This window comes from Chaetura pelagica, unplaced genomic scaffold (genome assembly GCF_000747805.2).
Source record: "Chaetura pelagica isolate M959 unplaced genomic scaffold, ChaPel_1.0 scaffold164, whole genome shotgun sequence".
NCBI classification, from domain to species: Eukaryota; Metazoa; Chordata; class Aves; order Apodiformes; family Apodidae; genus Chaetura; species Chaetura pelagica.
The window spans coordinates 390,887-404,438 of record NW_009952971.1 but is presented as its reverse complement, the minus strand read 5'-3'; the positions used below and the strand labels follow the sequence as shown (position 1 = coordinate 404,438).

The following is a 13,552-nucleotide window of genomic DNA, read 5'->3' as shown; positions in this document are numbered from 1 at the left end:
GAAAAAGAAAAGAAAGCCCTGGTCTGTGAGGAACTGAACACTTCCCCACCCCACGCTCTGGAAGAATGGAAGGAGTTTTCAAAGAATTGTTAACAACTTCCCTGTGCTCTCATCTGTAGGATTGTTCCATATCTAGAGGTCCCTGAAAGAATTCAAGTTATGTTTTTTTATTTATGTATTCTGGATTTTTAACTGTCTTCCCTACTTTCTTCCTTCCTCTCCTTTTAAAAAGTATGCTAAAAGAAACTTGCTTTGGTATCACTGTGTTGGGTTCAGATATTGATATGCTATATCAGTAGCATCTCCTCTAATACCAAAACCGTGTAAACAGGACTGCTCTGGTATACTTTGTGTGTTCTTGTACCTACTAGATTATGTTTCTGTGTTGTGGTTAGGAGGCTTGTTTGTGTTGTTAAATGGGAGACAGTGGTGCTTCTGAAGTGTTTATGGTTTTTAGTCCACAAGACCTTATGCTTTAAACTGGCTCTCTCCTGACATAGATCTGAAATTAATTCACCTTTAAACCAGGACTGAATTTTTCAGAATTAAAGTCTCTCTTCATAGTTTTTTTTTCCTTCTCTTTCAATTCAGTGAACTGAACCAAACACTAAGTCCCAAAATTGTTGTTGCTAATACTGTAAAATATTGCTAATACTGATTCAGATCAGTACTTCACATCACACAGGCAATCATGATGCTTTTGAAGATTGGTGATGTTGACAAGTTTGTGTCATTAAATTCACTTCTCATTCTTGTGTGCTTGGAATTCTTTAATGGACAAGGAGATACATTGGTAGCTCTGTAGTCATTCATCCATGCAGAACTTGTGTTTTGATTTCAGAATATTCAAGTACTATGCTCAAAAGTGTTTTTTATCTAAATAGAGAACTTCTGTTTTCCAGACCTTACCAGTACGGAAGATTCCATGCAAAGCCAATGCTCCTTCTGGGTCTTTTTTTGCACGAGACAACACAGCAAATTTCTTATCCTGGTGCAGAGATGTAGGGGTGGATGATACCTGCCTGTTTGAGTCAGAAGGTTTGGGTATGTATTTGATTATACAGTAGTTGGTAATTTTAAATAACTTTTCTTTTGTCTTTTGCTTTGAAAGACAGAATGGCTCTTAATAGACTCCAAATCTGACTGTGTTGATTCCACCCCTCACCTGAAGCATGAACAAATAAAGTACACATCATGTAAACTTCATTTAAGTCAATTCTAAGAGGAGTTTAAATGAGACAAATCTCTTGCAATGATTTCTTGACACAGCTGATTTTTCACCATACACATGCTTTTTGTTCATGGAATGCTGTTCCTTAGTCTGATGTGTAAAATAGTTCTCTTCTACTTCAGGAGAGTAGGATACAAGTGCATGCTCAGTTTTGGCTGGAGATATTTAGCTATTTATGCAGATTCATTGTGTTGCTCAGGAAGCAAGAAAACGGGAAAGTTTTCTCTGCATACTATACTGACCTTTTTTCCAGCTGATTCACTAGTGCTTCAGCATGTTCCTTCAAAAGAACTGGCCTGTTTATGAACCCACTGTTCTAATATTATTTATTCCTCATTATTTTAACTCTTCTTTTTTCAAAGGAAAACTTATGAATCAAATGTTTGTGATGTGAATTCAGATGAAAGTGTAAAGTAGTTGTGATCATAGAGAGCTCGGTTCCTATAGAAGACAAATTAATACACTGTACAGAATTAAAAGGCTTCTTAGTTCTGGTGCTCAAAAGGTTGTTTACTGCCCAGTTAAAGTTTTTACCTGTGTTGCAACTAACCTAATCCCATTCTTTTACAGTCTTGCTCTTCTAGCACAACTCTTTCTGAAGCAATTTTTTTTCATTTGTCTGTTCTTTTAACCTGTGAGGTTTTTTTAACTAAATTCTTTTCTATTCTTAGGAAAAAATGCTTGACAGAGAAGGAAATTAGTATCAGAAAGATGACATAGTAAGGATATATGAATGAACAATTTGTTAATTAAATCCTCAACATGAATTTTTTATTGGATGTGGTAATTCATGTGGAAGGTGAACAATAACTGTATTTCCAAGGACTTGAAATTTTGAAGTTAGACATTGCCTAGGATAAAGAAATTTGCAAACACAAGAAGCAAGGAGACAGACCTCCAGTGTCTGAGATAAGGAGAAGAACCTCTGATCAATCCAACACTTACATGAATTTAGATTTTGTACTGTTATGGTAAACTCAGCCATTTATCCTTGTCCCAATAATAGGTTACCTGTGTAATTGGAAGTGTGTTTATAAGGAATTTTCTTGTACATTGTTAAAAAATGGTCTTGTTTGAAGATGGAATTGACATAGCTGAAATACCAACATTCCCTGGAGAAGTTAATTTTTACACATACATGCTGCTTTGCCTGTCACAGTACAACACTGAGTGCAAACACACCTGGAAAGCTGATGTTCAAGATGACTTCCTCTTTCAGATAAATGAAATATGCTCAGATACACAATGCACAAATCAGATTTGGCTGAATTAGATTTGTTTGATAAGGGACTGATTTTTCTTCACTGATTGAAATCAAGGTTCTGTTGTTTTCCTTCCCCTAGTGTTGCTGTTTATAGAACACAAACACTGAAGAGACTTAAATAAGATTGGGGTTTGATAATATTTCGACCTATTTTTCTCAACTTGAGACAGGGACAGTGATGGTGCCACTTCTAAAAAAAAAAAGATAAAAATAGAAGCTACAGTTCTCCCCTGGTTTGAGCTAGAACTGTTATAAGTTTTGATTTCATTTGAGGTTTTTCTAGTGCATTAGAAATAATGATAAATCATGACAGTTGCTGATCTAAAGTTTTTATGCTCCTCTCTCCCACAAGTCACTTCTCCACTGCATAAGAACTAAAACTGCAACAAAAGTAAGTAATATCAAAGCTTCTGTCCAAAGTGGTGAGAAACATGTGTGAATGCCATCTGAGTTCATAGTGCTTTGTGGAAGTCTGCTGTAATTTTGAAAGGAAATAATTGTGATAAAATGTTGGTTACAGAGGTAACTGGTTTTATGCTTCCTGTGGTTTTTCCCCATGGCCAATAAACTGTATTAATGTGTAAATTACTAGCGATAAAAACAACTATTTTTCTCTATACTGAGGAACTTTACTATGTTTATATTCTTAATTGATTTGATTTTTATCTTCCTTTTTTAATGTATTATGCCTTCCTTGTGTGTAAATACTGTATTATTTAGTTAAATCAACAGTGATATTTTCTTCATGCCACTGTATCACATAAACACTATTGAGGCTTTTTTTCTGGTAAATTTCCATTTTAACATTATAAGAGTAATTTTAAAGATGCATTGACAAAGATGTATTATTGTTGAATAGACTAATTACTTAAAGTTAGACATGGGTTCAATTGCTTTGTTGGATTTGAGTGGGGAAATCAAGATCAAAGTCTGTCTTCAAAATAAATAGAAGAAAAAAGTAAGTGGCATTTGTTATGCTGGTAAATATGATTATGCCTTCCAATCCATAGAGTTACTTTAAAGATCTTGAAAGAGATCAGAACAGAGCTCAAAAGTGTGAAAACATTGCACTCATACCAGTAAGTTTCAGTTAGTAGTCTATAATATAACATATTTTGTCTTGCTGAATGACACTTTAACATAATTTAAAATACAAACAAATTGTAAATACAGTTTTCTGTAAAGATTTATGTGAAAGCCAGAGCTGACGTGTCCCAGTCTATACATATTTTTCCCTTTGCACTTAGCTTCATAAAATGACATGGCAGGGAAGTCTCAGAGTTAATGCCTCTGCAAAGAAAAGGTGGATGCTGTGCATTAGCATCTGTAACAAATACAGCAACATGCTATGTAGGGATAATCCTGAATGCTGCAAAATAGAGGGAAAGTCTGTGTGCTCCCTGCACTCATTAGCAAATTTAGCATGCTTTTCTTAATTATTTTTATAGTTAGTGTGTTTAAAGAAGAAGGAATTAGCTTTGTGGCTATCAAAAACTATGATTTGAATGTGAACTTTCATCATCTAGGCAAATCTTGACACATATTGTCTTTGAATAATAAGGCTCTTAGACATATCAGAGTTCACAATTTGTCCCATATCTTGGACTTGGAACATAATGCACTAGCTCTTTTCAGACTAAGAGAAGTAATACTGTCTGTAACTCCTTTGTTCCCATGTGTGTTTTGTAAGTTCCCCTTTTTAGGGGAGCAGATCCACACAGCTGTGGAAATTCAACTGATAGAAGCATTCTTGTTGGAGGTATTGGTAATTATGGTGCTCAAGCCTGAAGAGTGTAACACTTGAAGAAAGCTCTTCTTGGCCAGGTAGATTGGTAACATTTTCTGATTGCTGTAGGGAATTGAACTTACACTTTGATGAACTCTTTGTTAGTAATGTGGTGTTGTTGGATGATTATAGGATTTGGAACCGATGAATATTCTGCATCTCTCCTATGATAAAGACTTCACCTGGCAAGAAAAGGGTTTGCCACCAAATGTGCTAGCATGCTAGTGTGTGTTATTTGTTTTGGGAGTTGTTGGATGACATGGTTGTGTAAATGTTTTCTGCTTGTATATTTTGTAACTGTGAGTGTGTACACATAATATAGGACCTGGACTTCTTTTGATGCAATTGTTTAATTGTAGAGTTTAATGGATACATTCCCTAAGTAAAGGCACCCAGTGTTGTTGGAAATAATAGACTTAAACACAAACACCTCTGATCTCTATTCCAGTGTGGGGGTCTTTCAGTTATTTTTTTTAAAAAAACACTCAAATGTTTGTTGCTTGAAAATATTTTATGGGGCAAATAATTTTCTTAATGAATACTCTAGTTATCTAGTTTCATTTTACAAGATGGAAGTACAATTCTTTCACAGTGACACATTTACAGCTTATAATAGCATGTTATATTTTGCATATAGTTGCATCAGAATAAGACTTTGTCCTGTCTGTCACAGCATTTTACTAAACAGCTTGTACTGTTGTTGATAGGTCTTGTTTTGAGGACTATAGAAGCATCCTGGACACTGTTATTGCCATTGAATTAGCATCTTAAATTGCTGAATCCCGGTAAATGATTAGTGTTTAGGTGATCTGTGTTCATTCTAGATTAATTCTCTGCTCTCCACAGATCTACTGTTTGAAATGTTGATTGTTTGAGATAAGTGATAGTGCTCCAATGGGGACTAGGGGAGGAAAATACTCCTTGATTTAAGTATGTCATAGTATAACTCTGATGCAGAAGCAAGGATGTGTTTGGGATAAGCTGAACAGAGTAACCCTTGTCAAAGCAACATTAAAAAAATAAAAAAGGCTACTGTAGGATTAGAAGAAAAAGTGTCAAAGGAAAAAAAAACACAAACAAGACAATAGGAAGGAGGATCAAAGGATCAACCTTTTGAAAAACCTTCCCTAAACGTGTGCATTCTGATGGTGATTTGAAGCCTGTGAGAGAAAACATTCAACCACTTTAGAAAATCACTTCTAGTGATGTAAAAAATGCCTTAGAAGCAGAAATCATATCTTTTTTTTGATTCAGTTACACCTGAGATCTCTTTTTATCTTTAAAAAAAAAAGTTTGTTTAGAAGGAAAACTGCTAAAAATGGTTTCTAAAAACGTTAGGAGCAGAGACTTGAAACTTGGCAGGGAGGTGTAAGAAGCTTGTTCCTGCATTCTGGTTGGGTATTCTGCCAAGTTGTTGGGGTTTGGGTTTCTTCTTTTGGTTGGTTTTTAATTTTTTTTTAAATTTAATTTTAAAGAAAAAGAAAAAGGAGACAAACCAAAAAACCCTCATGTTTGTTTTTTTTGTTTTGAATGCTCTTGGACCTTGCCCTGCTAACAGCCTAGTATGGTGTGGCTCATGAAATGAAAGAATCTCTTACTGGTATGGCATTTTCTCCTCACGTGCCTCATTCGTTGCACAAATCTGAAGATATCTGGAGAATGATGCAAGGTGCTGAAGGACAGTATTTTGATCTTGCTATGAAATGGTGTTAGCAGAAATGACTGTGGTTCTATCACAAAACTTCCACACACATCAGGAGGATCCAACCAGACTTTGTAATGGGATCATTAGTTGTGTTGGCTTTTATTTCATGCAAAATGTAGGATTAGGAAACTAAGCAGTTCCCTGGAGATCAGGCAGTAAGAATTTTAGAATAGCACCTACATAGGTGTGGGGTTTTTTGTATCTAACACCTATGCCTTGAATCAGTGTATAAGATGGGGATAATAATACTATTTACCTCATACAAGTGTTAGAGAAAACTTCCTTCTTTGTTTTTTTAATTTGAATTCTTCACAGCATACAGTAACACTGTTGTGAAAATGAGTAGTTGACTGTAGAATTCAAATGATGTGTAGGCACTTGTGTACGTGGCCATAGACAGAATGAAGATAGAAAGTTTCTCAAAATAATGTTTCCATTTAGAGTACTTGCCATGTCTTAGTGCATATAAATTGCTACAATGACAGAAAATGTGTTGCTTAGCAAATGTCTGTTTGCCATACAGGGTATCTGGGATTAAGTAACTAGTCAGGTGAAAAGGCTGAGGTCATGAAATGCAACTGTTAATTTAAATTATACTAATGAATTCTGAAAATGATAGATGTAGTTCTCACAATTTTAACAAGATACCAAGGGTATGGATGTCGTATGGATGTCTGAGCTTGTAACCAATTACTTCAGAATAAATTGACTGCAGTCCTAAAATTATATTAGTTAAATATATTGATGTATACTTACATGTTTATAACAGTGTACATGTATGTAGTGAAGTCAGTCATGAAGTGCAGTATAGTCAGAATTTAAATGTGAATTTATGTTAGAGTACAGTGAGAATTTAAGTGTGAATTATGAGGACTTCTACAGAGTCTCTTTATCTAGTGGCATACTTATTTTAAATAACGAAATTATTTTAACACAGTGTGATGTCTCTGAAATAGTTTTTACTATCTCTTCTCACAGATACCTTAAAGTGCTTCAAAAAATATCAATGAACTCAAACTTATATAATTAAAACTAAGAAAGGAAATGTAAGAAAAGTTTATCTTTCTGTTTTCTAAATGGAAAAAAGTGTAAAGATTTCTTTTTTCCAAAAGTCTAGGAGGCAGTCTAAGTGAAAGTGGTTGTAAATATAAAGTATCTCAAAAGAAATACTCAGAAATCAAAGCAGTAAAAAATGCTAATTATACAAAAAGCAACAGTCTCATTTGCTCACTCAAGGTTGTACTGAATGTTTGGGGCCAAGATGGGTGAAGAAATGAAGTCTTGTGTCTCCCCAGCATTTGCTGTAACTCCTGACCAGCCTCTTATGAGGTGGTAGCCCAAGATGTTTGTTTTTGTGGCTGGTAAAAAAAAATAAAAAAAATAATTTGAGAGTCTAAATTATTTCCAGTGGGCATTGCAGTATTCAAAATAACGGTTGTTTGTCCCCAAAGTTCCCGAGTTCATATGCTGGTATAGTCCTCAGGAATGCTAACCTTTTCTTGTTAGAAGTGCTGTGTTATGGTCTTCTTATCAGATGACCAGATGTTTGTTTTTGTGGCTGGTTATTGCCTGCACAGCTCCTCATTCTCTAACAATTATTTCACTGTGTCACATTGTTTGATGTGAAATGCATGAAATATGTCTAGATTATGTTGAATCAGATGTGCTTAAGGACTTTGAATTCTGTTTGGGTAGAAAAGCTTGAAGCACTGACAGAAAAAACACTTTACTTTTCTTAATCAAATCCTCTTCCTGTTCTATTTATGGATCTTTTTGCAAATAATACAATTTGAGCCTCTCTATTTCTCCCCCTTTACAAAGTCACTCAGATGTGCTTATGTGTTAATTGCAATTCAGAAGTACTGGACTCCCTTTAACTGCTCCAAAATGAATTTATTCCATTTATATTTTGGGGGATGCCTTATTTTGCAAAATCAAGTTTTATTTTGGGGCAGTCACAACTGGTTTAAAACCAAAGTAGCAGACTACTTTTCTAGGGTCATGAATGTAACACTTTAAAAAAGACTGATTTCTAGTAGAGGTAAATGTTTAATAAACTTGTTGTGTTGTGGCAAGGAAGAATATTGAGAATAGCTGAATGTCCAAGTCTGCATCTTTTATATTTTTAATAGCAGGTGGCTGAAGGATAAAAATACATTTCCTAATACAGTGCCATTTTAGCTTCCCTGCTGTGCAGTTTCACTTCTGGAAGTATATTTGGATGAGATTAGAGAGGAACAATGCACACATCTCAAAGGGCTACATATGCACCAGTAAAAGATAATGGGGTGAGCATTAAGCTCACACCATTTACTGTACACTTATTCAAGTCAGTGGAGCTGGAAGTTGAAGTTGCAGAAGCTAAAGATGTGGCCCAGTTGGTGTTAGTTATTGAGAGATGTTTAAGTATGTGGATTCCTATTCTGGGTCTCATTCATAGAATATACAACAAAGCAATGATTTTCAGAGCTTTAACTAGACACTGAAATATCTTTTTCAGGTAGGGTATTTTTTTTTCTTCATGCATTTGAATTAGGTGAGTCTTTAGATAACCAAAATATTTACACAGCAGATGTCTTGACCTTGACTCATTCTGTTGCAATTTCTTCTTCTTCTTTTTTTTTAATATCTATAAAAGTATTAACACAATTTTTTTGTGTGTCAGTTCAATCTGAAGTATGAGTTGCAAATATTTTTATATTTTTTTAAATTTCTAAAACCTAAATTTTATGCACAACATGAGGCATTTATTCCAACAAGTATTTCTGGAGAGAAGATTAACAATATGCTCATAATTTTTTTTTTTTTTTTTGTCTTTTCATTTATTCTTTTTTAGACTTTTGTGGAGTCGATTATGTAAACAGTAACAGGCTTTTCTTCTTCTTTGATTTTTGGAATTTGCTTATATATTTTGATGGACTTATCTACAGAAAGTTGTCTGTCTGAATTGTGGATTTAAAAAAATAATTGTCTTGGTTTATGGTGATATTTCCTAATGAGAAGTTCATGCTGTGTTCCAGCTGTTTCTGAAGCCTATAAATGACAGGTCTTATGTGGAATGCAGGCACTGAAACTTGTGTGTGATTGTGTGTATATATATATATATGTGTGTGTGTGTATATATATATACAGAAGAAAAAAAAAGTTTCATTGTTTTGTTTTTTTTTTCCTAAAGTATTCTGATTTCTTATTGTCTTTAAGAGTAGATGTATAGCAAATTCAGGACCAAATTTATGTATTTTCTAGTGCATTTTTGTTATTTTTGTGATTTAAGTAGGCTAAGAAAAATAGTGATCTAAAGGATAGGAATTTTTTTAGTTTATAGAAAGAAGAGTATTGCTTTAATGTTATTCATTTATTTTTGACATTCTATGAATTTTAGTGTTTTGCCAGAGCTCTTGATTATTTTTTAATAGTTGTGAACTGCTTGCCCAAATGACTACTCAGGGATTTAGATTTAGAATGATATTTTTCAAAGGATAACTAAATGGGAAGTTCCTAAATTGTCTGCACTCTGAGAACCATTCCTCAATCCCACCCTTTTTATTTCAGTAAAATTCTACTGCAAGCCAAAGAAAACAAAATTTCATCTGAGTCAAGAGTTACAGATGTTGATTAGGTTCCATTCATCACTAAGATCTTTCAAATACCTTTTATTTATCAAAGTTTTCCATCTTAATTTTACTTTCCCAGTTCTTCACAAGCAGCCAAGAGAGGTGTGCCTTTGTTTGCTGGAACTTGGAAGGATTGCAGCAAGGTAGGTGAAAATATTTAAAGAATGAAGAAATATTTACATTCTTGACAGCAGTGGAAATTAGAACATCTCAAGGTAACTTCTATGCTTATTAAGTTCAAGGAGAATACGTGTCCTGATCTCACTCAAGAACATCTTGTGGGCACTTGTTAGCAAATACACTAAAATCTCTTTCCCATCCCCTCAATTAAGGTTTTTGTTGGCTACCCATTTGTTGGAAGAGTTGAGAATGTTTTTCTAAATAAAGCTTTGAGCTGTTTCTCCTTCTGTCAAGTCTCTCTATAAACAAATGTGATTTCATTAACTTACAATAAATCAATCTTCAGATTACCTAAATATGATCTAAGTAACAGTGACTCATTTATTTAAAACTTAGCTGAGATTTTCACCAAGAGAAATGAGACACAAATTGAATTATCAGTCTGTGTTCCCTTTCTGTCAGATTTTTCTAGTCAGACTGGACCCTCAGTACACTGTACTATTATCTTTGCTATCAAGACAACACTACCTTTTGCTAGACAATCAAATTTACTGTAATTAGAGTGTGGTTTGTTTTTTCCTCCCTTTTTGCAGATGCAGATTTAACAAGTGTAGCTCATAAGATTTGCTACATCATCCATGTGCAGCAGTGCTACTGCCCAGTCTTGCAAGTAAATTGCAGTTCCAGTCACCCACTTGTATCAAACTGGAGTGTCTTGCTATTCAAATAGTTTTATTAATTTCAGCATAATTCCTTGTGGCTACAATCAATGTGAAGAATATCCCTCTTTACTCCTAGCTTAAGAACTAGTATTTTAATGTTTAAATTTTAATGTTAATTTTAATGTTTAAGTGAATTTCACTTTCCATGAATAAGTAAGTCTTCAGATTTGTAGGTGTTCAATGAAATTGATTCTCATGAATCTGAATTTTCCTGCACAAATAGATTGTCCTTTCAAAACCCCCAGCTTGGAGATAGATCTTCCAGCATCCAAAGACCCTATACCTGCTGCAGGTTCATTACTGGATAGTATCCAGCTTCCTCAGGGATTGCAGGTCAGTGGATAGGTAGTGTTGAAGTCTGCTGAAGTTGGTCAGGTTAGATTCATCTCACTTTGCAATGAGATTTGATTTCTCAACAGACCTACAAGGGAGTTAAGACAGTATCTTACCCTTCATATTTGTCTTAAACTTCTGTGTCTCAGATATTTATTCTCCCAGGCATGAAAACAAATACTGAACCAGTTAATGAATCATGTTTTCCTTTCTTGTGCATATCTATCACTTTGCCTTTAAAATATTTTAATCTTTATTTCTAATGCATGTATATTACCATATATCATTAATGCAATTTGTATATTTTATTTATTGTACTGTATTTTATTTTTGTTTATAGCTTAGGTGTCAAATAACATGTCTGTCTACATTTTCTGCTCTAATATCTGTTGGAAAACAAACAAAAACCCATTTACAGTTTCCAAGGTACACAAAAACCATTGAAAGGGAACATCAGGTTAACATAATTGAAAATATGTGATGCCAGTTTTGCCTGAGGTGTGCTAAACTAGAACTACGTGGAGAAAAATAGACAGTTGCCTCCTCTAAGGAGCACGTAAAATTGATGTTGCTGTACTGCTTTGAACAGGAGAGAAGTGAGATGTATGGTTCCTTTATAAAGCAAATTAGGTCTGCTGACAGTCTCAAGGGTCTGCTTTTCTGAACAGGAGCCACAAAGACTTTTGAAAAGGTGACTCAGTATGTTTGTAAAGGATTAAATGGGTAAGAGACACTGAATATCTCCTTACTTTTTTCTTCCTTTTCTGTTTTAGAAGCAGAAAGGTATGTTCAAAGTGACTTATTCATCACAAGGACCTAGCTTCTTGCACACTTTGCCCAGCTAGTTTTCTGTTAGTCTTCAGGGTCTGTAACTCCCACAAGTCAACCTAGGTCCTTCTTTTTAATGAAATTAGTCTTGGGATTGAGGCAGAAATGAGAGGGAATGGGAACTGTTTGAGGCAGAGGTAGAACTGAGCTCTGTTCTGCTCAACTTGAACTGGTTCAACAGATACCCTGTGGATAAGGGGAGACAGCTGATAATTTACCTCTGCTTTAGCAATGCTCTTAGCACATTCTCTTGTAGTGTCCTTTTAGCCCATTTTGAGAGAGATGGACTGAAGGGGTGGACTACACAGTGAGCAGAAAACTGGTGTGAGCACTTGACTCAAAGAGTGACAGTTCAAAACCCAGGTACTAACAAAAAATAAGTAGCATGATCCAACCTGGATTTCAGTTGTTTATGAAAACAAAATTTTGAGCCTGTCTGTGAAATTTCAGTAGCTGTTGTATGTACCTGCAGATATCAGGTGGGTAGAGTGAGAACCTTTAGGAGAGGGAAGTGTCCTATGGGATGGAACTGAGCACTGACAATACATACAACTATTGCAGGGAGTTGCACAAGTCTAACATTCTCACAAGTATTTTGAAGTCAGATTGAATCATTTAAACTCTACTGATGAGAGGACAGAACTCATCACTGCGTAATCTGTGTAATCTTTATGATCAAGACTTCATGGAAAATGTAACTATTTGCAAATAGATGTATATGTGCTGTCTGTGTGTATGTTTAAAGGGAGATTATACAATGGAAAACAGCTAAATTATCTTTTCTGTAGAAAGAATGAAGTTCTTGGTTAACTATTAAAGTCTAGGGTGGTAAAAAAAACCCACAAGTCTTTTGAAATTACCGGTGAATGATTTCAAGATCTTTCTCCTATTGTTTTCAGTTGTTCCTTGGTAAAAATGGGAAGTGGTGCTCTAAGAAGTCTATTGGAGATCATGTTACAGACCAAGTGCTGCTTCATTTGTAGTTACAAGAAGGCAGGCTAAAAAAGAACAGAAAAGGAAATTCTCAGCATATCTTCCAGAACAGAATTTGCACCCCTACCCCTCCCAGAAAAGTATTTTTTAGCATTTCAGCTTTCCAGCAACTTTGTTTTGTTTGGTCATTTGCTTTATTTTTCAACACATTAGCAGATGAATTCAGAATACTGGAAATACAGGGAACTTTAACAGTCTCTCACAATGACAAAAATTGGAGATTATGAGAAGCAGTAGATGCAAAGAAGCAATATTGCTTAGAATGGAAGAATTTTATTTGATGAGTAAGGCTGCACGCAGGTGTAGGCTTGGAGCCCAATGGGAATTGAATGATTTACAGCCTGTCAGCATCTGCAGACAGACAGGAAGTAAATGGATTGTATGTGAGTGCTTGCTTCAATGTTGGCTGGTTTTTCATCAGGCAGACTGCACCAGTTAGAAGCCAATACAAGCACAGATTTGGTTCTTAGTTTTCTTAATATTAATTTGGTAGGCAGTAGTGTGATTGAAGTAAAAGTTATCATAAAAGTATGAAAGACAGTAAATGCGCTTGTTCCCTTTCTCTCTACACTTTTAACATTGGTATGGTATTTAGCTTAGATTTTCAGAATGTGTTTGTTACTGCTCAATATTTTAGTGTTCAGATCTTTACCTAGATAAGTCAGCATATGGACTATAGACTTTTTTATTGCAGAAGAAAAATATGGTTTCATCTCTGCAGGGAGTTTGCTATGAGAAGCCTACCTGACATGATAACTTTTTCAAGCCCTTCTCTGAAAGAGGAAATCTTTATAACTTTATGGTTGTGTATATATATGGTAAAAAAAAAAAAAAAAAAAAAAAAAAAAAGCCACCCACAACAAAACAGAAGGGAGTTATCAGTAATTAGGAAAATGGGATTGGCTTTGCTTACATCTGTCCAAGCTCTGCTGCTTGCAGTGGGGTACTGACTTAAT

General features: G+C 34.8%; 1 protein-coding gene across 1 annotated transcript in view; it reads left to right on the top strand.

The window, feature by feature from the left end:
• GAS2 (growth arrest-specific 2) overlaps positions 1–13,552 on the top strand; it is an 87,032-nt gene that overhangs the window by 34,062 nt on the left and 39,418 nt on the right. The window contains exons 3-4 of the mRNA XM_009995855.1: positions 903–1,044; positions 9,680–9,743. Of these exons, the coding sequence (XP_009994157.1) occupies positions 903–1,044; positions 9,680–9,743 (206 nt within the window). The remainder of the gene's footprint in view (positions 1–902; positions 1,045–9,679; positions 9,744–13,552) is intronic.